Genomic DNA, 25,443 nt, shown 5'->3' on the forward strand with positions numbered 1-25,443 from the left:
GTGACACAGACTTTATTTACTAAACACCTGCAAGTACTACACAGAAAAATCACCACTCCTGGACTCACAAATCTCTTGACATCAAACTGCAAAGAAAAGAGAAAAAAAAGTATCTTAAGAAATCAATTCACAGAACTCTAAAAATCCTTCTCCAAAAATTAAAATAATAATAAAAAAAATGCAAGAATAAAATGGATCCAACTGATCAGCTCTTAAGGTTGAAAGATTTCAGCGAGTCCATCCCTGTGAGTGGTAGAAAAGAAATAATGGAAAGACAACTAAAGATTACCAAATCTGTCTTTTTTTGTTGTTCTTGTTGTTTTTTGGCCCCATCTTCTTGCAAGAAAGTATTAAGTAATCTGGGCCGTTCTAAACACTCATAAAATTACTGCTTTTTTATGTAAATATATACACACTTTATACAGCTTTTTGCCTTTCAAAGAAAGACAATTACACACACAAGAAAAAATCTTAAAACTTTCTTTATGCATACCGCACTGGCACAAGTATCCCGACTTTAAAAAAAAAAAAAAAAATTGGGGGAAATAGGTTTATTTATTTCCTGCCTGTGATGCCTGTTAAAATATGAAGCTAGCACCATCACGGATTAGAAAGTACACCCACAGTACAAACACCTCAAAAGTTCACAATTTTCACAAATCTTCTGTTTGATCCGTAAAAAAAAAAAAAAAAAAAAGTTTGAGAGAATTATAAACTGAAAGGTTTCTGAAATAGGCACCGATGGGTTACAAGCAGATATTATTTGTGCTGAGAGGAAGGCCAAAAGTACATTTTAGCTTCTTTCTGCACAAAATAAACAACAACAAGATACAGCATGTTCATCTGTGGACTGATGGGTGGAATTTCTGCTGCATGCATTCACTTTTGTGCTAGAGTAAGCCAACAGGCTGTGGTGCTAGCTTCATACTGACCCTCCAGACATGAGGCTGGCATCTCAATTCTTCTCTGCTTTCTACTTTAGCGTAATAGACATAAATAAATTCATTTCCCAAACAATCTCACTGAACCCCATCATTCAAAAAAGAAAAAGAAAGAAAGCACTTCATTACTTCATTTAACAGTGAGAAAAAAGGTGTTGGAGGTCGTGTAAAAACTGAAGTTTATTCAAAAGGCTTTGAACCATTCCAACACCATGCATCTTCATTTGGAAAGTGTGCTTAAAACTTTAAGGGAAAGAAAAAAAAATAAATCAAACAAACATAATGATTCAAACAAAACTATTACATTCTGCATGCTGTACTGAAATCAAAGAAATAAGGGCCAGAGGTTGGCTCTCACAACATCGAAAGTCATCACACAGATGGGTTTACTCCAGTGACGGCACAAGAATCTCTTAAAAATAATCACACCAGCACAGAAAAACTTGTTGACTGCTGTTTGACAGCTTAAGATTTGTCAAAATAAAAACTGCAACACAGCTAGGCGGTGTAGTGTGTGTGTGTGTGTGTGTGTGTTTCTGTGGAAGGGGCATGTCTACCCAAAGCAGAGGAATGTAGGCTCTGAATAGCAGGAACAAACAGTATGGCAGCATGGCTTCACTCTTCTGCTTCTTCTCTTTTCTTCCTAGAAGAACCGACCTGAGTACTGCCTCACGCTGAAATAAGAGACAGATAAAAGGTAAGGACGAAACATTAGGAATATTTATGTTAACAGAAACATGGCACAGGTTAAGAAGTTGTAAATCCAGATGTGGAAAAACTGTTAAGCATTTTCCACATGAAGCACATTTGTAAGTTAAAAAAAAAGTAACGCAAGGTCAAGGCTGGAAATAAATTCTGTCTGCAAGAAGCGACCCGACCAACTGCTGAGACCAGCTTAGCCATTTAGTGGTGAGAGTGAGCACAGTGAAATGAGAAGCTCCACAAGATGAAACACTATTTTCATCATTGATTAATCTGCCAGACGATCTTAACGCCGACTGTAAAAAGCTACAAAATAGTGTAAAATAGTCCAGATCCAAGGTCGTCTTTAAAGCTTCCCCCCACCCAAAGCCAGTTTCCATCGAACTTACACTGCAGAATTATTTCATCATCAATTACCCAAAACAGTTGCACAATTTCCGTTAATAAACTGCTTAATCTAGTGATCTTACTAGCTTTCATTTCAGATTTTCCTGGACAAACTGTGAGTCAAAGTTGACCGATTAAAAGTAAAAAAAAAAAAAAATACAATTATTTCCATTTGGGTGTGGGTGAGCATGAGCACACAGGTCAGCACAGAAAGGCCTCACTGCTCTGTGGTGTTGATACTGTCCTGGGGAAAATCAGAAGAGTGCGTGCCTGTTCTGCAGCAAGTACTGGGCATTCTGGATCTGGTCCTGTGTCCCTGTGATGGTGATGATGCGGTCCTCAGAGCCCTCTAGTGGTTCATCAATCTTGATGGATGCCCCAGACTCATGGCGGATCTGCTTGATCCTCTGACCGCCTTTACCAATGATGGAGCCTGCCAGCTGCACAACAACCGTAAAGGAGAGTTAAAAAACATACATGAAGGAGTGGCATCTCTTTTCTTGTCATTGCTCACTTTAGCTTACATCTTTTGGGATGGTGACTTGTGTAGTGATGACTGGACCTCCGATATCACTGTACGAGCCTCTGCCACCTAGGAGGAGTTAAAACCACATATAAGGTGGAAGAGGGAAAAATCCATCTTTAACTAAAGCATGCCAGAAGATGCAGCAGTCCCTATAGGTTAGGAAACAAAACGCTGGGATAGTAACGATCGATCCCAACTCACCAGACTGAAAGTGATCCCAGGAAGAACTGTTGTCTTTGAAAACATCAAAAAGAAAACAAAGAAAGGAAAAAAATGAAAATGCACCCCAGAACAAAGAAAAGAGACAGTAAAGAATGTAGCCAGAATGTTCCAGACTTGAGCTGCAGTTCAATTATTTAATCAACGGATTCATTTATCAGTAAAAATAAATGAATCATTTAAATGAAACTCACTGTTTTTAAACTGGTAGGCATTGCATGGTTTCATCTTTTCCTTACACAGTAGTATATTCAATAAATAATGAACTTAACTGTTAAACACATTAAGTCAAAGCTGAACTGATAATAGTGTGTTAGAAAACCTGTGACCTAGTCTATACTCACTGATCAGGCATAACATCATGGCCACTGGGGTGACATAGATAACACTGATCATCTTTTCATCATGACACCTGTTAGTGGATGGGATCTCATAGGGAGCAAGTGACGATTTTATCCTCAAAGTTGATGAGAAGAAAGTCACGGACAAGCGCAAGGATTTGAGCAAGTTTTACAAGTGCCAAACTGCGAATGCAAGACAACTGGGTCAGAGTGTCTCCAAAACTGCAGCTCTTGAGGGGTGTTCCCAGTCTGCAGTGGTCAGTATCTGCGAAAAGTGGTCCAAGGAAGGAACAGCAGTGAACCAGTGACAGGGACATGGGAGGCCAAGGCTCACTGATGCACGTGAGGAGCGAAGGCTGACACGTGTAGTCCGATTTAACAGACGAGCTACTGTAGCTCAAATTGACCACAAGGTCAATGCTGGTTCTGATAGAAAGGTGTCAGAATACACAGTGCATTGCAGTTTGTTGCATATGGGGCTGCATAGCCACAGACCAGTCAGGGTGAACGGAGCAATAGAAAAAGGTGACCTGGTCTAACCAATGTTACTTTGACACGTACCACCTACCTCAGCATTGTTTCCTCCAAATGACCCACTTCTCAATCCACGTGAGCATCTGTGGGATGTGTTGGACAAACAGGCCTGATCCATGGAGGCCCCACCCCACAACTTACAGGACCTACAGAATCTTTTGCTGACATCTTGGTGCCAGATACCACAGCACATGGGTTTAGCTGAGTCCATGCCTTGAAGGGTCAGAGATGTTGTGACAGCAAAGGGTAGACCGACACAATACTAGGCGGGTGTTCATAATGTTATGCCTGATCGGTGTAGTTGCCCCATGCCTAGCAGCATTGTGGTGTTCCTATAAAACCTCTCAAAAATAAAAGATGAAATTACGAGAATAAAGTCCAAGAAGCCCTGATTTTCCTTTGCTGAACTTGAATTTTTCCAGGAGATTAATAAAGAAAAACACTCACCATATCCACCTCCACTCTGCATTTCAGGATCAATTGATGGGGGAAATAAAATATATATAAGTTTGAATGTCACAGTACAGACGAAGCTCTCAGAACCTGGAGTAAACTAAATGCTCACTATCCATTCTACATTAAACTACAAACAACTCGTGTACACTCATGCAGACTAAGAACAATCTGATGTTCACCAAGGTGAAGGGGAGTACTCATCCCACAGTATTAAGCACATCCATTTCAAAGCTTTAAAAATCACACTGAACTTTATAAGAACACCATGTTGTTGGCTAGAAATTTGATCCGAGTGTGAAATAACTCTGGGACCCTTCATGTGATGATTTGCCTTTCTGAAATTATTCATTTGAATAAAGTTGACCAACAGAAAGGCACATGTTGAAGACCTTTAAATTACTCGTTAGTAAAGTACTCAGCTTTACCTTCCTAGATCACCACAGAGACTTTCAGTCGTTCATATATTTGAAGCACATAAAAGCATCATCAGTTTGAGTTCACAATACTGCCAAGAACAGCTGCAGCTTTTGTGGGGAAGTTCAAGAAAAACTCAATTTTGACTATGCTGCCTCTTACACAGGAGGCGTTTCAGCTGCTCAGCTCACACATGTCTAATAGAACAGATATGCTTCTATTTTAATCAGCCTGTACGAGTCCTCGTAGACTCTATACGTGCCCCAAAACACATTTACACTTTCCAGGATTCTGTTCTGCTGGTTTGTGCAGTGACTCGGCTGGAAGTTGTCAGTGACTTGTGCTGCTAAACACAAACGATGCATTGCTGATCACACTACAACTTCCCTGTAGTCAATTTAGGCCTTTTCTGTATTAATTTCTTTATTTTAAATAAACCATTTAAATGGCTCAGAAACAAGGACACCAATTCAATTTAAGGTGGGAACACGTGTGAATATATAGTCGGGGCAATAATTATTTCATCTTCCATTTACTACTTCCAAAGAAATGAGCATTACCATTCACATTCAAAATTAGGTGTACCCATCCTTTTAAAGGAAAATATAAATATAGTTCATATACAGTGATGCACTGTGAGGGATAACCAGCTGCCTCTCCAGTAAGTTCCAGTAAAGCTTATTTTACAGTAATATGGCTGTTTTCAAGAAGTACACAAACTATCTGCTTGCATACAGCCCTAAAAAAAAAGAAAGAAAAAAAAGGAAAAAAAAAAAAGCCTTTTGAACATCTGAACACTTCAATGTCAACTGGAAGCTGTCACTGTAGTTTTGATTACTTTTTCCAGCATTTGTCTGTAGCTCTTTTACTGTAAACCTCTTTCTTTGTATTAAAGTGCACCTTAAAAGCTTAGCCATGGGTAAGATCTGTCAAGTAGCAAATTGGCTGCAAGTCCCACATCTATTACACCGATTGCATTTAATTTATATGTGACGATGTTTACTTGTTAACTCAGACGACTAGAGCAGTGACAAGCGTTAATGCAAAAAATAATCAGTTGATGCTTTCACTCCTGAAATTCTTGTTTCACAAAGAAAAAGAAATGATATTATACTTTACATGATAAACGTCAGTTTTTGCTCTTTTTTAGACACTTTAAAATCACTTTAAAGGATTAACTGACATCTCTTGATGCCTATGTGATGAAATTAATGCTTCTGTATTACTATTAAAACATTTTTTTGCAGCTTTAAACCTATAGGGAAACAGTTCAGGACTCGCTTTGGCTTCTGCTCATTTGCTAGCCTGGTGGATCTCCGGACTACGTACTCAGCTGCTCTGTGGTAACCACGGAGACAACAGTTGCCTGGCAACAACAGGCCTACATCAGTGTGCATACATAGTGGGGGGAGAAAAAAAAAGCAGCTTGGTGTTGAAGCCACTGCGCTTGTACGAAAGTGAGAAAAAGAAATTCCAATCATATGATCTAAAGCAGGATTCACAAAGAAACTACACAGAAGCAGGAAGCGACACATACGGATTAGCATTACAGAAGCACTAGTAAACACACTCACCATGCTGTCATAACGGTCTCCTCTGCCTCTTCTGTCACTACAGACAAAAAGGTAAATGTTAACATAGTTCCTCCAACATAGGGGACACGTGTGACAGGGCAAGCAGACTCCACTGATGACCTCTGATCAGGTCTGAAGTATGGCTTCACCCCCTGATGAACTTTCAGTGTCTTCTGCTTTTAAGACAAATTATTTTGTATTGACAATCCTACACACCTTGGTCTGTCATCCATGCTACCATGATAGCTGCCATGTGAAAACCTGTCACCTCTGTGGATAATAACAGACAAGGAAAAAGAGGTTGGTGAAACAATATATATGCCTATACACAAACATACACATAATACGCATAAATTAACAGGAATGTAATAGTGCTTTTTAGATCCAAACTTTATTGGAGAAATAAGATCGTTTTACAAAGAGTACAAAAAAAAAAAAATGCCTATAGCTAATTTTCACCTTCATGACTGTGGATTCATTTTAATAACACTTAGGGTGGGTGAATGCTGACTAGGCTCATCACCTCTGCTAATTTGAATTTGGACTGAACTTTGGCTGCATTTGTGGTGTTGGAGCCATTTGCAGCACTGACATAATATGGGCTGGTGTGCAAGTAGTGCAAGAAGTGAGTGCTCCAGTTTTTATAGTATTTAAGTTTTATGTATGTGCACCCAGATGGATGGATGCAACCTATCAACAATAGCCCTAGTTGACAATTTAGCACTCCTCCCTCTAGTCCAAATACATTCACTTTTGGCTTGGTTATGCTAACCATATGGCAACGGCCAACCAGGGGCTTTAAAATGGGAGTTAAAACACCAATGGGTAATGGGCATTATCTATGCCCATCTTTTATATAAAGCATAAAAACAGTTCAGATGTGAAAGCACTGCCCTTACCCTCCTCTTGGTGGTGGTGGCGGGGGCAGAGGCAGATTGCGAGCACGACTTCCCCCTCGTCCTCTGCTCAGTGGTGGCGGAGGCCCTCGTCTGGGACTCATGTCATCATAATCCCTTCTGGAGGGAGGCATGGGCCTGCTGCCACGAACGGGAGGCATGCGCTCAAAACCACCACGAACACGAATGGGGAAGCCACCGATGGGTCGTCTGCCCCTCTCTTCAAATAACATAGTAAAGCCACCGTAGTCGTACGTCTCATCATAGAAGTTAGGGTCATAAGGCTGGGCGCGACCTTTGATCGGTGCCTGCAAGGGGAAGGAAAAGAAAATGAAATGGATAATTTATTATTCTTACTGTGAGACATGAACCGCATAATTATAAAGCATGTTAACCCCTTTAACAGATCTCAATGATGTAATCGCACCTCTGACACCAGCTCCAATATAACTTTTATACATTCAACGACGCGCTCTGGCTTTCCTCCAACTAAGACGACTCTGTCTGTCGAGTGTGGACAGCACTCCTGGAACAACTTGATGGTGGTCTGGGTGTTCTGATGCACAAGAACAAAAAGTGTTAGTCTTCTTTCCAGTCTACCAATTTCATCTGTGACCAATTTGCCATTAAAGCTGGTCTATGACACTAGCAAAACTGGTCCTTAAATACACATATGAGCTGCGTAGCTAACAATGGCTCAGATAATTGTCCATCTCAAACAAAACGTGTACACTGACAGCTGTCCGGACATATGGAAGATGATGATCTCGATGGGCAGATCAGGTGAATTTAATTGAGGTATGATTTTTTTTTTTTAATTATTCTTATGAGCCAAATTTTGATCACATATTCCACATTATCTGATTACAGCTGCAAATAAGTTATATCTGTAATACTCAAAGTATAAACAAGTTATAAAACGTTTGGGAAATACAGATACAACAATAAGGTGGCACAAATAAGTCCTAATAAATCCTAATATATTTCAGATACAATATGCATTAACAATTACAACCTTAATAATTATTCTACAGTCCAACTTTTGGGGCAGAGCATCATGTGAGGATCCTGCTAATCTGGACTCTCTTACCTCTCTTAGCTCCTTTATCTTGGCACCTTTCACTCCGATGATGCCCCCTGCCAAGCTCTGATGGATCAGCAGCCGAAGCTCACAGTCAAAATCAATCCCACTGTAATGTTGGTACTAAAGAAACACGGCACAAGATCAACAATGTCAGCAGGGTCAGAATATCTGCCTATAGTTTATTATTAAAGTCTTTGGGCAGTAACTTATATGCTGCCAATGTGGCAAAAAACTGATAAACCTGCTAATAACTGCTAAACATGCAGTGGACTCCGAGCTTTAAATGACCCATGCACACATCTGCATGGGTCACAATCTGGCATTTGGCAAGTCATTTCAAGATTAGAAAATGTGATGCTAAATTTCCATTTCATTGTGGAACATTATTGAACAAACCAATGATTAATATGTTTAATGCATTTCAAAATTCACATCAGCGCAGTGTACATTCATATCTTTGGACAGTAACTTAATTTTTATCATTTTTGTCCCTCTATGCTACCACATCAGTCTGAAATGGCACATACAGTTGCAGTGGAGACTTTCAGCTTTTTTAAAGCCTCCAACAAAAATAACTTAAGGAGTCAAAGAAAATTATTTTAAGGGGTTAATTATCTGTTAAGCAATAGCAACCACTTCTATGCACGGAATTTTATAATCCCAAATAAAATGATTATTTTTTTTATTGTCAAAAATTATTTGAAAGCAACGACTGGCTAGAACGATGCCTCCCTTGTGATGTTTTGTCTTTGCAGCATCACAGTTGGTGAAATCAGGTGAGCGATTTAGACACTGCAGCAGATTCTTCTTTCTGATCTTCAAACTGTTCGGAGTGCTCATACATTACGTTTTGGGTCATTGTCCACTTGTACTGCAACGTACTGGCTTGTCAACTTTGTTGCATTTTGCTGAATTTTAGTATTCCTCTGTAGACTTTCAGAGAAATATAGTATTGTTTTGAAACTGAATATGCCTTTCATCAGTTTTGGTACATTCATTAGAATGTACTAGGGCTGCCACGATTAGTCGACTAGTCACGATTACGTCGACTATCAAAATCGTCGACGACTGATTTAATAGTCGACGCGTCGTTTGAAGCTTTGTAAGATCACAAAAGACGCAGGAATAAGTAGTAGGATTTAAGAGTGTAATAACGGACTGAAACAGAAGATGGCAGCACTGCATGTACAAGGATGCCAGCTGCCGTTAAACCCCGAAGAAGAAGAAGTAGCTCTGTCCCAGAATTCATAGCGCAGCCCAGCTCAGTTTCCAACAATGGCGGCAGCTAGTTAGTTTTAATATTACTCTTATTATTCTTTCTGGGTTACAAAATAAACGTTTAACATATTTTCAGGCGAGAATGTAACTGTGTAAACCTCAAATATCTGCTCAGTTTATCAAGACACCACATATTTTCAAAAGCGCTCCGACGTTTTCGGAGACGTCCGTTAACCACTAGCTCGATAGCTAGCCGGGGGAAAGGCTCACTAGAGCCCGTGAGAACACCGGACTCCCGGCAAATCGTTTTCAAACCCACCGCCGTCTTTCGCTACTCAGGTTAAACATACATAAGTCACTTAGATAACTTAAAAATGTTATTGTTTGGCTTTTTTTTAGTATTTTATTTGTTCCTGAGTAAATCGGTTTGCCTGAGATTAAAGTTATAGTTTTTACACAGCTGAATAAATGTCAAGCAGACAACTGGTTATCAGAAGTGTGAGATGCTCGAGAATATACTCCGGTGTCCCGTTATATTTTAGATAGCAAGGAGTTTATTAAACTGCACCGAAACAATCTGCAGATTTCATTAAAATTTAATAAACTATCATCTTGTCTTTATTTTTAGTTAGCACATACTTTAAACACTTAAAGCTGTAAGCTAATGATAGTTATATAAGAGCAGATGCATGCTGGTGCAATAAGCTGTACGCTTTACGTCCAATGGATGCATGATCTGATTAGTCGACTAATCGCAAAAATAATCGGTGACTAGTCGACTATGAAAATAATCGTTTGTGGCAGCCCTAGAATGTACACAAACAATCGGTCTACTCCTAATCTTCCTGTTTTTCTGATGTATTTGCTTTGTTTGGGCAAAGCAAACCCATGGCCTGTATTTGTATTAACTTCTCCTTTGACCGTCTGCTTTAGGCTCACGAAGCTTTTAAATGCGATCACCTCCAGTCTTTTTAACCTGCTTAATTTATAAAGAAATATAAGCATTTCATTTCAAACCGACTATCTGTTACTTATGCATAAACAGTCATTTGAATCAATCCAATGTGGTTTTGGATTGATAACAAGTATGATAATAACTGTTACAAACCGCTTTTAGAAAAGATATTTAGAGAAGATTTAAAGCAGCTCACAGCTCACATAAAGACTTTAAGACAGGGCAAGAGGAACTCTCAATAAATCATGATAGCATTTACCAAAGACAAAAAACTACACTGACACATACTAAGATCATTAATAAGCATAATTCAACAAAAAAGAAACTAGAACCATTATATCTGTGAGTAGTGTAGCGATAAGCTAATTAAGCATGGTCAAATGACTGGAATGACAACCAGGAAGTGGTTATGACAAAGACCCAGTGAGTCTCAGTCAAGCTAATGAAAATTTTGTTGTGTAAGCACATAACTACTACTATTGCACAGCATCACCGGTGGGACATATGGCTGCGTGTAGGACACAAATCCCTTTAGGGCTGCAAAGATTAAATATCAGGAGCTACCTGCTGTGGCGACCCCTTGTGAATATGGAAGCAGCTAAAAGTAGCTTACTATTATTATTATCATTTTATCAATGCATGCTGGGTGCAGCTGGATACAATGTACCGGCTCTGTGTTATATTAACTTAAAGCATGAAAGGTCAGTAATAAAAGAAATAAAGAGATCTTCCAGTCAGATTCAGTTGTGATTTTTCTTTTTTGCAACATATAAACATATCTCATAAACAGATACCATCAACCTTTCTGGACTGATCTTTGTTTATATGCACAATTATTATGACAGCTTACCTCTTCAAGAGTCGGTATGATTTTCAACAGAATCTCTCCAATAGTGTCGATACTGGCATTCACACTCAGGATCCTGTCAGGAACCATTTTAGCCAAAAGGAAGCAAGGCGTTACAAGAAGGACAAAAGAGAAGGACAGAAAGCAAAACCTGATAAAAAATAAATAAATAAACAAATAAAGAAGAAGCAGTCCAGCAAACATTTATGAACACACTTACGAAAGGTTTAAAAACTAAAAAAGGAAAAATTAAGACTGCTAAATGCTACACAAAAAAATAATAATAATTCTTCATAACTTTTCCCCAACACTACACTGACTAAATAAGCAGCTGACATGCACTGATTATAATATTATTTTTAAAGACAAGCTTGGGGAGGATGGGCGGTTTCAGAGCGGCTCAAATTAATGTGATTGCGGCCACACAGAGTTGGGAGAGAGGGGTGTAAAAAGAGAGAGAGAGATCTTCTATAACCATCCCACCACCAAGTTGGGGAAAAGGAAGGTAATAACTTAACACATTATCTTGTCATGACAACTGCGCCACCAGCACACCTTCTCTTTGTGACCAGGAGTTGGGAAAGAGGGTGGGGAACAGGTGGGGAGGAGAGGGGCTTGGGGCTGAGGTGAGGAGGAGACGAGGTGGGTAGTAGAGAACAGCAACAGAGCAGAGGGGTTTAGACTGGGAAAAGAAATGTGAGTGGTTGCCAGCTACTCTGTGGCACAGAACAGGAACAGGAACGGGGGTGGGAGGGTTATGAAAGGTTTGGGCAGGCAGCGCTGATCTGATGTGGCCTGAGAGGAATTTAACACAAGGGGATGCAGCACCATGAAATAAAAAGAAACAACATTAATGAGTGACAGACACGAAGACGGAGCCTCCGGACAAGAGCCAGTGCGCTCTCTCATGGACAGTGATGCTGAGAGTGGGGGTGGGAAGCGAGAGGGCCAGGTGACCCACAGAGGAGGAGGACAGAGTGAGATAAAGATGTCTGCTTTCCACAAGATTTATGGTAAAATTAAACATCACAGCAAGGAAATTTAAAAAAATACATATAAATAAACAGCATCTGACCGCTGCGTTGCTAACTATGTAAAACACCAACTACTTGGTAGTGGGCTGTCAGTGATTCTCTGCATGGACAATAAACTGTAATAACAAAAAGTCCAACTCAATGGAGAGGCTGAAAATGGACAGGAAAAAAAGGAGAAAAAAAGGAACACACACGTCTCTTACAAGTGGAGGGGGGGGGTTGGGTGTTTGGGGGAGGGGGAGGGGGAGTATACTGTCATGTATATCAAAATGTTAAAAGTCAAACAGAAGGCAGATTATCAAAGACATGTGTTTCACTGTTCTAATCAGGCAGTGAGGCAATAACTGGTGGGACATACCGCTCTGGGCCACTGCTGTCTGGGACTGATACACTGGCATTGTACTGCATGGGCCGAGGAGGTGGTGGTGGTGGTTGTGGTGGTGGTTGTGGTGGAGGAGGTTGGCATTGGGCGGGGGCATTCAATCACAAGATGTCAAGTTAGGTGCCCGATTAAGGAGGGGCACAGTTTATGGGCAGGGCCAACCGGGAGTGTCAGGTGGGCGGGCGGGCGGGCGTTCGGGGGCGGGCGGAGGTTGGGCCAACGTCAAGGTGGGCAACGCAGGAGGGGCATGTCGATCCAGTACATGGGCAACGGAGGAAGGTGGCCAAAAGTAAAGACAAAAAAATAAATAAAAGGAGAAGGGAAGAGGGGGAGAAGGAATACATTTTTAATTGAATACACGCTACACGTTGTCCCAAAAGTGAAACTGTGGTGAGTGAAGAAGAACAGGAAGTGTGACCTGGACAAAGATATGTTTAATAAGCAGTTTGGAGCACTAGACAGATTTATGTCCCTGAAAAGGCTTTCCAGTCAAGGCTTTCAGGCACCTGTTGTCACTTCAAGGTCAAACATAGCTTCAACAGTTTGGGGAAATGTAATTAGGTCGAAACTCACAAAAACAGGACTGGGGGGAAAAAAAAAAAAGGGTGGGGGGGTCCAAAAAAACCTAACAAAAAAAAAAAAATCCCAAAACACAGCTGTCTAACAGGACCTTCCTGGTCTGTCCACACGAGCCAAGTTGGTTTCATCATAGTAACAGTGCATGTCAATTCTAGATACAATACTAAAAGCATGCCGCCAAAAAAATCTGGGATCAATTCTGTGGAAATCCAATTCTGCAGGAATGCAGAAATCATTTGGTAATTTGTTTTGACACTTTGGGTTTTTTTTAAATAAATTATTCCTCCTCTTGTGTCAAGAAAACCTTAAATCCTTCATCATCTTCATGTTTAAAGAGCACAAATGTAATCATAGAACTTCATTAGACTGAATCCCAATATAAGGACAGCACAAGTGATGGGACACAATAGCTAAACATCGGCCCAAGGCGTTGGTGAGCAGGCCAGTGGCAGTCAACAAGGCAGATATAAATTTAAAAGAAAAGAGAGGTTCTGCAAAAGAGGGGGCAGGCATTAGCTGACAAAACTGTCGCCTCAATCGCAGACATATTTGCAGATTTTTATCTGTGTACTCACATCTGTGCGCAGGGCTTTTATGTTCTTGCCACCCTTTCCAATAACAGCACCGGCATTCTGTGAAGAAAAAAAAAAAAAAGGTTTGATGAAAAGGTGAAGAAAACAGCAATGCAGTCCCAACAGCTGATGTGTGAACTGAGTCTTTTTACTTTGCTCTGAAGCAGCACTCGCAGCTCCACCATCTCATCTGTGTTGCGTGAACGTTTGAAGGCCTGCTCCTCATCCATGTCCTCAGCTGGGCGCTTACCTAAAGAGACAGGTGATTTGGTCAAACGGAGACGGGCAGTAACTCTGAACGCAGTACTCAAACAACAAGTTAAGGGTAATTGTAATAATATATATATAAACATAAAAAACACACTGTTGTCGTTCTTCAAAGACATTGTTACCATAGTATTCTATAACACCAAACAACACAAACAATTTAGGACTGAGTTGCCTTACCGTTAGGGAAAAAAAATTGGGGGAAAGAACCAAATTAACATTACCGGCTAAAGCTTAGAAAAAGTGACAAAAATATAACTACACGTCAGGAGCTAAGTCTACGCCATGTTCCACCCAAAGAACAGGTTTCATTTAGCGGCCAACTGTATCCTGGAAGAAGTCCAGCACCACCGTGTACCCTTCCTGGATTAAAACATGGGACAGATCTGCTCAGGGCCCACAGAACAGCAGTATGCTGGACAGGAGAATCCCTCAACCATCTGACATGTGCACATGCTATGAAGCATAAGCCAGTTTCTTTTCCCCTACCTCTCTCCTTTCCTTAAACAAACTAATTACCATTTGTATCTGCAGACTGTACTTCATGCCGGATGACATGACAGACAGGCTTAGCTTATTTTTAAAAGCAGGACCTCATTTACATCTTTACATTACTCTAATGAATTGCTTAACTCATCAACATAAACCTGTGTGGGACCTTACCATTAGTGTCAGTGTTGCTGAATGAGATGTCTTCGTCCTGCTGTTTGCCTTTCACCTCCATTGTCTTTCACCTGCAGCGGGAAAAACAAACAGGTTCCTCTCCCTGGATCTGCTAAACGGAGGGGATCAAATGATACAATCAGTCAAACGGCATACAGTACATGCAGGGGCACACCTGATCAAATAATCTGAAGGAGTTGGCCAATATTATCAGCAGACATTGACCTATCACAGTCATTACTTAAAAAGTATCAGTCAGCCACTACAAATATAGCATGTATTTTTCTAAGTACGTGAATTAATCAATCGTATCTGCAATTGGCTAACTGTGTAGCCTGCAATATAAAGTGACCACTGAATGTACCCACAGCCAGTGTGCCTATAAACTGAGCTGTGGAATTATACCACCACAATCAAAAGATGAGATGAAGCAGAAAATCCTCACAAAATAGATGCTGCCACCAAAGAATTTGGGGGATTTATTCTTGATAGTTGTCTGCAACAACACATGACTAAGCTACGTGCAGCACACGAAATTCATAAGCATGTATGTATTTGCTCAGGCAGCATCCCGCAGTACTTCATCACAAAGATAATAATCTAGGATTGGACATGTGAAAGTGTCGTAGCTCCTGAGTGTTGCTGGCCTGCATGCACTGTACTGTACAAACGCAGCCCACCTACATGCGCTGCCTACTGTTGCTAGCCAAGTACTGTACATGCTGTCTGGACCTCTGCAGGCCTTGCTAAACTTAAAAGGAGTGCCAGTCAACGCCCACATAGCTCAGGGATTAACAGCACCCGTTTTAACCACCAAGAGCCGCCACAGACACCTAACGGTTAAAGAGGAGAGTCCAGAAAACACAAACACGTATGTGCGCTAATGTCATCCAGAGCACATTAGCCGTTTGAGAAAGGTCCAACAAATGGCTAATATCGAGTCTTTTTTCTCCCCTTTGTTTTCATCAAAAATAAAATTCAAAACAGCTACCCGAGGTGACTGGACATTAGGGAAACTGCTCCCGAAAGAAAATGTGTTTATCACCTGATGCCTGCGAATAAGTTAGCTATCTGTTAACGGTACTGACATTGCGCTCCCAAGCTAACAGCGCTGCAAAGCTAGCCAGTTGGTGTGTTTTACGAGGCGTGCCTATCAGCTCCACTGTCCACGTTGCGACTGTACAAAACCGCAAATAACAGCAGAGCTACGCGGCTATCCTGCTAATGTCAGCCGTCAAGTCTTGTTTAATCGCCGACAGCTTGCGAACAGATCGAATGACGCCACATTACAAGCCGAGCTATGAAATGTACAACAAACAGAAAAACAAACCTGGGGCTAAAAAACTACGTTCACTGCGGTCCTCAGCGTTCAGCGGTCGCCTCGCCTTGAAACGTTTTCAGCACGGAAACACACGCTGTGGATGAGCTCGATTCGTCTACCCTCTCCCGGTGGCTCCAAGTCAACACCGGCGGGCGGGGCTAAGGCACGTTAGATTCGCCGAAAGGAAACTTTGTACCCGTAATGGGACAATGTATCAGACACCCTCCTCTAAATATTTTGGGAATTTCTGGTCCTGAATTCAGACTGCCTGGATAATAAAACTTGCTTCATATGAACTTCAATAAGAAATAAGATAGGAAAGGTGGAAATTTAGTGCGATTAAACATTTACATATTTATTTTAAACAGTGTGAGTAGCTTAACCATTCTTTAAAAAGATCGGACAAACAGCATAGGTTGTGTGGTTAATTCAAAAAAGAAAAAAAAAGAAATTTGAAAACATCATGTTACTAACCACTCCTTAAAAACATTTGTTTCGCATTTCCTTTGCTCTGCTGTATCTACATTTATGCTGCTTGTTAAATTACACCCTGAATTTAGAAGACGTAATTACACGTCACAATGCTGGCAAAGAAACATAAGTGAGAGAGAGTATTATGGACTGTGAAAATATTTGTTAGCATTTTCTGGTGGAAGATGTAGGAAGCCACCTGAAAGAAATCACATTTGTTGTGTTTGAAATCAAACTATTGTGCGAGTGAGGCCTATATAAAGAGAGCAAGTGGATATTCCAGGATTTATATCAGCAGTGCCAGAGCTGCATTAGTGCAACAGGCTTCGAACAGAGGCACTATTAGAGAAAGAGTGACACATGGCACTCAGAGGTTCCTGAATTTAAACCTATGGGAACATTTTTCAACGGCAAAGCTGGGGGTAGGAGTAAAAACTCCAAGAGGAAAAAGTTTTTGGTTTTGGATTGGAGTTTTTTTGGTATCATATCTTAGGGCGAACTTTTTAAGTGGTTTTGATTAGTGATTATGGACATGACGTGAAATGAAAGATGGGTTGGAGATTGATTCTAATTATTGGTTCAAAGTGACTTGCTCTTATCGTGGACTTGGATGTTTCAGAACTGACACCATATGAACAAGGACTCGTTTGCGGATGAGCTTCTCTTTTTCCTGCTTGTTCATGCTCATATTCCAGAAGTTAAACTGCCTCGAAGAAGCGATACTTCCAGCTAAGAACACCAACAAGCAGAGTTGGGGAAACTGATATACATTTTTATAGATTATTTATAGATATTCCCCATTTTCACAATAAAAGAAATGGCACATTCCACAATCTGTATTCTATTGCATTTTAAAGTGATCCCCCCCCCGACAAGATCACGATCAGATATTATTAATCCAGAGCCACCAGCTGGCTTCCATGCATGTATTGCAAATCAGAAGCCCTGAATCATGCCCATATTTCCTCCATCAATCACCCCCCACACCTTTTCTCAAAGTGTTGTTATGCTTCTTCAGATATATATGCAAGGATCTATTGCAAAATAAAGAGCTCTCTCTTCTCTCTCCTATACTCTGAGGTTGCCATGGAGACAGATATAATTCAGTTCTTGATGTTTCTCTTAAAAAAAAAGCCTGCGTACATATTTTCATCTGCAACCATAGCGACACTTGACATTGTCCGCGCTATTTGTAAAGAGCAAGTCACCATAGCGACACTAACCATCCAGGCTGTGTCACAGATCATGTGTCCTGGCTGCCTCCTCGTCGTGAGTGGAAATACAGGAATCCGGTGGTAAACATGATCTATTTATTTATTTTGAAAACATATGACCAGCTTGATGTTTTGGCACTGGATAGCAATTACCGAAAAACCAAACAATAAATAAATATTGAACAGAGACCACATCTGGCATGGAACTGGCACACTTTGGGACGTATACGGGGAAAAGCAATATGTTACAATTAATTTATAAAGAAAAATGATCACGCATTCGTGCATCAACGTCAGAGCAACATATTTGCAGTTCAGCCCCGAAATGCTTATTGACAAATACTTTAACACCCACCCACAAAAATGTCTTAAACTCCTACTAAAACATGCAACAGTCTGCTGAAAGTTGGTTGTATTATTATTATTACTACTACTATTATTGTTATTTAGTTTATTTATTGCCAAACAAAGTTTACTGGGCAAGAAATAAATAGATGGAGTTCTTGACGCCTATATCGTGCACTGATCAGTGATTGGAGTGAGACCTATTTGAAGCTTGCGGACATAGTATAGGTAATTATTTTTCATAGATGCACCCCGTCTTGTGCGTCAACCTTACGTCACACCAGGCCTAATGGCCAACCGTAGCCTACAACAGTGTTGGTGTGAAAAAAAAAAAAAGCTTTCATCCAATGCATGGCTTCAGAGTAACCACAACACAAGAGTTTACATCCATATTGTTGTTGTGGCCATCGCAGACGGGGTGATTTGCCCCACAGCTGGGCACTTGACTCGAAATGTGCAGAAGCTGACGTTTTAGGTGTTTGTTGCACCATTTAAATACGAATTTCTGACGATCCTATTTTTAAAAAATGACAAAAATGACATTTTCAGGGCACAATCGCAATCACGTTTCCCACCCCCCACTCCTATAAGCCCCGTCCCAGTGATGGCAGGGTGAGATGCGCTCGTCCTCGGCGATAATCGATAGACGGATGCAGGTAGCCTTCCTCCCTACACACGCAGCATCACCACGCATCCTTACTCCACTGTGCAGTCCCCCCCCCCCCCCCCCCCCACATCACCACACACACATACACACACACACATACATACACACACACATGACAAACCGCTCGTGGGGGCCCTGCCTATTGATCTCTAAACATCTGGAACACCTCATATTTGTTTTACAAGGCAGTGGCGAGCAGTCCTGTGGCCCCCGATAGGGGAGTGAGGCAGCAGCGGCAGCAGCACCAGGACGGACCACTTGACACCTTGCTTCACGGCATCGATATGCAGTAGTGTGATACCAGCTCTGCGGAGACGAGAAGGCCAGTCCATGGCATCTTGATATTAAACCGTGAGCTCTGCGCATTCCTCGCCGACAGCGTAGTCTTTTTTTCTCCCCCTGCGGAGTCGAAAGGATTAACTTGGCCGAAAAAAGGCGGCGAGGGAGGAAATCTTAATAATTCAATTTGAGCTGATTCTGTTTGGGGGATTCGTGGGATACCATTGGACCTGCGATGGACTCCAGCGCGGGGGAATATGGCATGGCTCGTGTCGGATTGTTTTTGGTTTTGATGGGGCTGTGGAGATTTAGCGATGCTTGCCCCGCATCCTGCACTTGCAGCATCTCAAGAATTGTTTGTATTGATTCTGTACCAGGGATCGAGGATTTCCCTGTCCTCACGTTAGATGACATGGAAAACATCACTGAGATGTAAGTGTATGAAAACGATCGCACCGACAGCTTATTAACTCATTAGGAAGCAATGCGTAAAGAGCTTCCCTGGAATCTGTAGGTCGCTGGAATATCAAATAGTTGGGGCTGGTATTTTAATAAAAATATTAATAATAACAACAATAATTATAATAACAATAAGGGTGAGAATAAGATCAACGGCGTTATTAATGGAGGTTTGGAATCTCCTTGTGGATTAAACATCAGTAGAGATCCATGTTTAGCGCTTTTCCCGACACAGAATTTATTTTATTCTTATAACCAATGTCAGATCATGTAGCCTCGTATATGTGTGCGTGCGTGTGCTTTTACGCGCGCGCGCATGTGTGTGTGTGAGACAGAGGCAGTTGCTCGCGTGCGCGAGCGCGTTATGGTGGCGAGGTTGTGCGTCAGGCTTATTTGGATTAGTCGGTGTTTTCCTTTACAAAACAGCTCCAGTGGTAGTGATGGAGTAAATTTTCAGGCCTAACGGAGCCTCCGAGGTGCTCACTCGGTTTTTGGGCGGCGGTGTGAAGCAGCCTGAATACTTCATGCTGTTGGCACATTACACATGAGATCGCATCAGTTGTGTACAGCTGCCAATAGGCTACCCACAGTTGTGTAGAGCCTCATCTGCGTCAGTGTGTAGGTCTGTGTTGAAGCTTACCTGTTACAACCCCGCACAAGTACACCACTGCATGGCACCCAGCGGAGCAAAGGGGAGACTGAGTGAGTTTTCGGAGGCAGGCAGGCTGAATAGGCGTCACATCAGTTTACCGTGAATGTAGTTTACTTGGGGTCAACGTGTTTATTCGCGTTTTTACTTTGCAGATAAAAAGAAAAGTCTTTCAGGTGCCTATATGTTTTTTGTTTTTTTTTAAATGTTCTTCACTTTGTAAAGAATGCAATTGTTCCAGATTTCTTTAAGGCAGTGTGTACAACATCAGTGAAGGACATCAGGCCGGGCACCTTCTGAAAATCAACCATGAATTTAAAAATTCCTGTTAGTGATACTTTAAGGTGTCACTTCGAAGGCACCACTGGCTCTTTAGATACATTTTGTAGTTTTAGGGCATCCTCCAATCCTCATGTAAACAAAATGTTTCCTACTAACACATGAAGCAACCAGCAGTCAGTCTCAAACCCATCAGTAGTTAGCAACACTCACAAGTTGTTGTTGTTGTTTTTTTTTTTGTTGTTTTTTTTCAGATCATTTGAAGCTTTAACGAAATACTAGTTAAAACAGGACAATCATTCTACCTCAAAATAATTCATAAATGTTTTTCATTCTACAATCAAGCCCTTAAAAACTCTATAAAATATGTAGTTACTTGCTACAAATTCAGAAAAACAATTTCAAGTTTTGACCGTGTTCTCCAAAAGTCTCATTTGTTAGATATTTCAAATCTCGTGTTAGTGCTGTGTAGGAATGTAAAAGCGGCATCCTGAAGAAAATCTATAAAACAAAAATACCACCACTTTCTCAGTCTCCCCAAATTACGCTGTTGAAGCAGAGCACAAAACCCAGAAGACATGAAAGTAGGCATTTTATGACCATAGAGAGACAAGAGGTGGACCGTAGTAGTGCCTCTTACCAGAAGCAGATTCAGGAACAGTGAGATGGGTAAAGCTTCATCTGTTCACAGTTTCACCACGAGGACCTACTGTTCCCAACATGGACCTTAGCTAAAAAAACAAAAAACAAAAAAAAACTAAAAATTTAGATATGGAAAAAAATCACACTCCTAAGGATATCAATGTCTGAAAGCACCTTCTCAGCTAAACTGAAACCTCTCAGCATAGGCGCTGTCCGGATAACTAAACCTCCCAAACGCTGGAAAAAAGCCATCTTTTGGCATGATAATTAATTTAACAGCGTGGGCATGTGATGACGCTTTACATTAGCAAAGGACTAGACAAAGGAAAAAAGACAAACCTTTAAAAAAACTTTCCTCAAATCACAAAACTTAGTTAAATCTCGCTGCAGAGCAAAGAAACATAATAGTGTTTCTCTTTCTCTGCACTAATTATCTCACAGACATGCCTCCTTTCCAAACAGAAACCTGCTTACTCCAAAATACAATTACATGCTTCAGCATAAATAAAAATAACTTTTCATTGTGCACGTAGACACATCTGCGATTGCTCAGTTGCAACTTTGAATTTGATTCCAAAACTTCACATATAAAGGCACCATCGTTCTGTCTGCAACTTTGAGTTTCTTTATATATCAGCAGCTGTAAGGTCTCCTGCTTATCAACCTCCAGCCAAATACTGACACACCCAGTCTGATCGTGGCTCAGGACCCAGATTAAGCTGTTAGACTGTCCCTGGACAGTGTTTTACCTGGTTAGAGTTAATAACTCCAATTCATTCATTCTTATCAAGCTAATTTCCCTACAACTTATTATTATTATTATTATTATTATTATTATTATTATTATTATTATTATTATTGGTGACATACCCAGCCATAGCCCCCACGTTAAGCTTTTTTTTCCTAGAGGTGCTATTTTAAAACAAAAACAGTTTATTGCAGTTATTAGTCCACAAAGTTGTTTAAAAAAAACAAACATTGTTTTTGGTAAACAAGGTAAACATGTCACTTCACACAGTCAGTACACGCTGTTGTATTAATGTTATACTCACAAATGCACTAGAGACAAGACTCCTTGAGTAAAATAGCTAGCTTAACTTGGGAGCCGTACAATTTTACCTTGTTGACTTGCAAAACAACAAAATGAGTTTTAGTCAAAGTTATTAGTTTTATAAAATACACACATTTCCCATTCAACACTTGAGTTTTTGGAGAGTTAATTAGACCTGCATCTCAATTCCAGTTTAAATCACACTTTTGACTTAATATTTGGCATTTTTTGTGTGAATAGTTTGACTAAAAACCTGCACCATACCAAGCTTTCCCTTTTATCTTGTTTTTCCACAGATACATTGCTAATCAAAACAGACTGTTTGACTTGAGTGACAGCAGTCTGAGGCACTACATAAACCTAAGAAACCTGTAAGTAGAACATTCAGTGTTGTGTTTTTTATGGTTAAAAGTGGAGTTAAAGTTCAAGTAACTACAATTTAACTTCCAACAGAACGGTCACAAAGACAAGACTGACATCTATATCACCGGACGCATTTTTTAACAATACAAGACTTCAATATGTGTAAGAAGAATTTTACAGAGCCTCTCCAGTTATTTCATTATTAAACATGTAAGAATGCGTAGTTGAACATTTTCTGTTTGGTTGGTTTTTTTCTCTCCTCTCAGAAATCTCAGAGACAATAACTTGTCAACACTGTCATGGAGAACATTTCAGAACTTTAACATTACATATCCGTAAGTGACGCATACGCACAAAACTATCAGTGTATCTATGTCTTTTCTATGTAGTGTCACGTGCACTCTATTTTCTTACTAGGCTACTTCTGTCTGGGAATCCTCTGGATTGTGTTTGTGAGAACTTGTGGATCAAGCTAAGACTCCAGGAAGAAACAGACAGTCCAGAGCTGACATGCACAGATGACAGAGGAGTGGCGCAGGACTTTGCTACCTTCCGGCCGCCAGACTGTGGTAAAGTGAAACCATCCCACAATAAGCAAATCTGAGTAGACTGATTGATATCGAATGTTTGAATGAGTGGATGCACAGTAAGGGACTGAAACAAAGACAGAAAGAAAGTTTAAAGGGAAATAATCTGATCGAGTTTCCTTTTACTTTTATGGTTTGCATGCTTTCTCACAGTGGTTCCCACGGTAGAGGTCACCCCCAGAAATGTGACTCAGATGGAGGGGAGTAATGTCAAAGCTATTTGCAGTGCCTCAGGCTCCCCTGCTCCCGAGATTGTGTGGAACCTTGATGAGCTCTGGACCCACTATGAGGTAAGGTGATCTACCTTTCTGTTTTCATTTTTAAACCTTTGGCACGGCTCCACCTTTACGGAGTCTCGAAGAGCTTTACTTTGATGATATTTTATACTTTTAAAAAGTTATGTAAAATAACATGTAAATTGTTATTATTATTATTATTATTAATAATAATAATAATAATATAAAATAATCACATTTAATTTAGTTGTTTTCATGGGAAAATCAAATATATAGATAAGAAGAAGTTGATTAAATGCCACTTTCTAACTAACTAAAAAGCTTCTGTTGCCAAACTTAATTAGCTTATGTTCTTTAGTGCTTCAGTGTTTCAAAACACATGGTATTCCTTGATTATTACAAACATGGGCATTGAAAATTTTAAGTGACCTGCTGTTTTTAAATGTATATATTTAATTTATCTTTATCCACGTGAACAGTATTTCCAACAAACGGGACGATTTTAACAACTACTATTTTTAAATGACTATGAGGACATGGACTAGACTGGTCTGAGACTAGTTTCTAATTTGAAACAGCTTCCTGAAAGCAATGCGAAACACATCACTAATGTTGGAAAAAGAAAAAAAAAAATATATATATATATATATAAGTTTGTGACTGTGTTTGTAGACGTTTAAAGGGCATCTTTAGATAAATTCCGAGTTGTGAAGTTGTCAACATGAGATTTCAAGCTTTGAATGAATAATTTTAAATATATAAAATTGGATATTAATACTGTTGAACTGGCTTGTTTCTGGTTAAGTCTGTATTGAGTACTTGTAAATATTTTAGCTGATGCTTTTAGCTAATTGTTTTGCTATTCTTACATCAGCTTTTTGTAATAACAATTAGAAAAGTTGTCTTTTTTATTTTAATTTATTAGCCACTTTTAGCTAATTTACACTGCTTTTCTACCTTGTGCTATTTAAAATGTGTATCAACTGCTTTTACTTACTTTCCCGTTCATATGTTCTCTGTGCTTCTTTTAGCTAGCTGTTAGCCACTTCTAGCTACTAGTTCAATTATCATCTCACATTGATTTTAGTTTGCTAAGTACTGGTCCATAATAATTTTCAGCATTTGTTTATACAATTTCAAATGTTTATCTTTATCCAGTATAAGTGTCTTCATTCCTTTTAGGTACTTGAACTTTTAAGTAACTCTTTAAAACTCCCTGGCTACTTTGCTAACTACTCTGGTGTCTGTGTCTCATAGCCATTTGAGCCTGTATTGTACAGTCAACTAATAGTAGTCGGTTTCATAAGATCAAGACAATTTTCTGTATACAGGAAACATAATGAAAAAATTAATAATGTGTTTACAGATTGAACCTATGGATACAGAGAGCATCCTCACCCTGTCAGGCCTGTCTCCTGATGATAACGGCAGGGCGATCGTATGCAGTGCTGAGAACATGGTCGGTCAGACCGAGGCCAGCCTTCAGCTCAATATTCTTTGTAAGGACTTTAACCATGGCACACATCTCTAGAAATTATATTTGCGTTGCTAAGTTTAATTTGTGTAATTTAATGTGATGAACTTTTAAATGCCTTCTTCGAGATGTTGTTTTTCCACTGGAAGCAGAAGGCTCCTCATTTTGTTATCATTAGTGTCTCTTGGCAAACCTTATTGACTCTCCATGTTTCCTGTCCATAACTCTTCCTCCTGTGAAGCTCCTCATGCCTTGCCATACACCTCTGCTTGTTTAGTTCCACCCTCCTCCTCTTTCTCCGTGTTTTCATCTCGTCAGTGCTCAGATGTTGTGTGATCAGTCCCCCTTCCCTTCCCATACTTTTTGTCACTTACTCAAAATCCCTCAGATGTTGTTTTACCTATTGGCTTCCCTCCTTGTGTTTATTTCCTATCATCTTGTGATTACTCTTCCTCTACTGTTGCCTCTGTGTCAGTTGCCCCCACCATCCTGACACTCCTGTCTCCAGAGCGGGACCACCACTGGTGCATCCCCTTCACAGTAACGGGGAACCCCAAGCCGGAGCTAAGGTGGTACCACAATAACAAGCCTCTCCAGGAACAGGACTACATCCGCACCATGATCCACGTGACCACAGAGAACCAGCAACACGGCTGCCTGCAGCTGGTCAACCCCACCCACATTCACAACGGAGAGTACAAGCTGGTCGCAGAGAATAAGTATGGCAGGGATGAGAAGAACATCTCTGCCCAGTTTCTCCACCCGCCTAACATCAACCATACGGGTCAGTATTCTGTCTTTTCACACGAGTCCGT

General features: G+C 40.4%; 2 protein-coding genes across 6 annotated transcripts in view; one reads left to right on the forward strand and one right to left on the reverse strand.

The window, feature by feature from the left end:
* Positions 1-20,999, reverse strand: hnrpkl (heterogeneous nuclear ribonucleoprotein K, like). Of its 5 annotated transcripts, none has more exons than XM_063478297.1 (16): positions 20,916-20,999; positions 14,587-14,703; positions 13,814-13,906; positions 13,665-13,721; positions 12,487-12,530; positions 11,098-11,170; positions 8,081-8,194; positions 7,418-7,546; positions 6,994-7,298; positions 6,311-6,364; positions 6,095-6,131; positions 4,098-4,113; positions 2,758-2,790; positions 2,555-2,622; positions 2,301-2,470; positions 1-1,615 (listed from the first exon to the last, which is right to left on the reverse strand). In XM_063478297.1, exons 2-16 carry the CDS (start codon positions 14,650-14,652, stop codon positions 1,585-1,587), a joined length of 1,290 nt encoding a protein of 429 aa, XP_063334367.1. In that variant the 5' UTR covers positions 14,653-14,703; positions 20,916-20,999; the 3' UTR covers positions 1-1,584. The 5 variants fall into 5 exon arrangements, with proteins under 5 accessions (XP_063334367.1, XP_063334368.1, XP_063334364.1 ...); XM_063478298.1 differs by lacking the exon at positions 20,916-20,999 and adding an exon at positions 15,922-16,037 and having other exon boundaries at positions 14,587-14,662; XM_063478294.1 differs by lacking the exon at positions 20,916-20,999 and adding an exon at positions 15,922-16,037.
* ntrk2b (neurotrophic tyrosine kinase, receptor, type 2b) overlaps positions 18,715-25,443 on the forward strand; it is a 25,099-nt gene continuing 18,370 nt past the window's right edge. The window contains exons 1-8 of the mRNA XM_063478300.1: positions 18,715-19,320; positions 22,265-22,339; positions 22,422-22,493; positions 22,598-22,666; positions 22,749-22,900; positions 23,072-23,208; positions 24,521-24,653; positions 25,104-25,423. Of these exons, the coding sequence (XP_063334370.1) occupies positions 19,124-19,320; positions 22,265-22,339; positions 22,422-22,493; positions 22,598-22,666; positions 22,749-22,900; positions 23,072-23,208; positions 24,521-24,653; positions 25,104-25,423 (1,155 nt within the window). The 5' untranslated portion in view covers positions 18,715-19,123. The remainder of the gene's footprint in view (positions 19,321-22,264; positions 22,340-22,421; positions 22,494-22,597; positions 22,667-22,748; positions 22,901-23,071; positions 23,209-24,520; positions 24,654-25,103; positions 25,424-25,443) is intronic.

This window comes from Pelmatolapia mariae, linkage group LG7, assembly GCF_036321145.2.
Source record: "Pelmatolapia mariae isolate MD_Pm_ZW linkage group LG7, Pm_UMD_F_2, whole genome shotgun sequence".
Taxonomy (NCBI): Eukaryota; Metazoa; Chordata; class Actinopteri; order Cichliformes; family Cichlidae; genus Pelmatolapia; species Pelmatolapia mariae.

Excerpts from the sequence above, each read along its gene's own strand:
- hnrpkl (XM_063478297.1), bottom strand. The coding sequence starts at position 14,652 with ATGGAGGTGAAAGGCAAACAGCAGGACGAAGACATCTCATTCAGCAAC. Across the intron at positions 13,907-14,586 it reads ACACTGACACTAATGGTAAG|CGCCCAGCTGAGGACATGGA; the intron begins GTCCCACACAGG and ends TCTTTAGGTAAG. Across the intron at positions 1,616-2,300 it reads CAGTACTTGCTGCAGAACAG|CGTGAGGCAGTACTCAGGTC; the intron begins GCACGCACTCTT and ends CTCTTATTTCAG.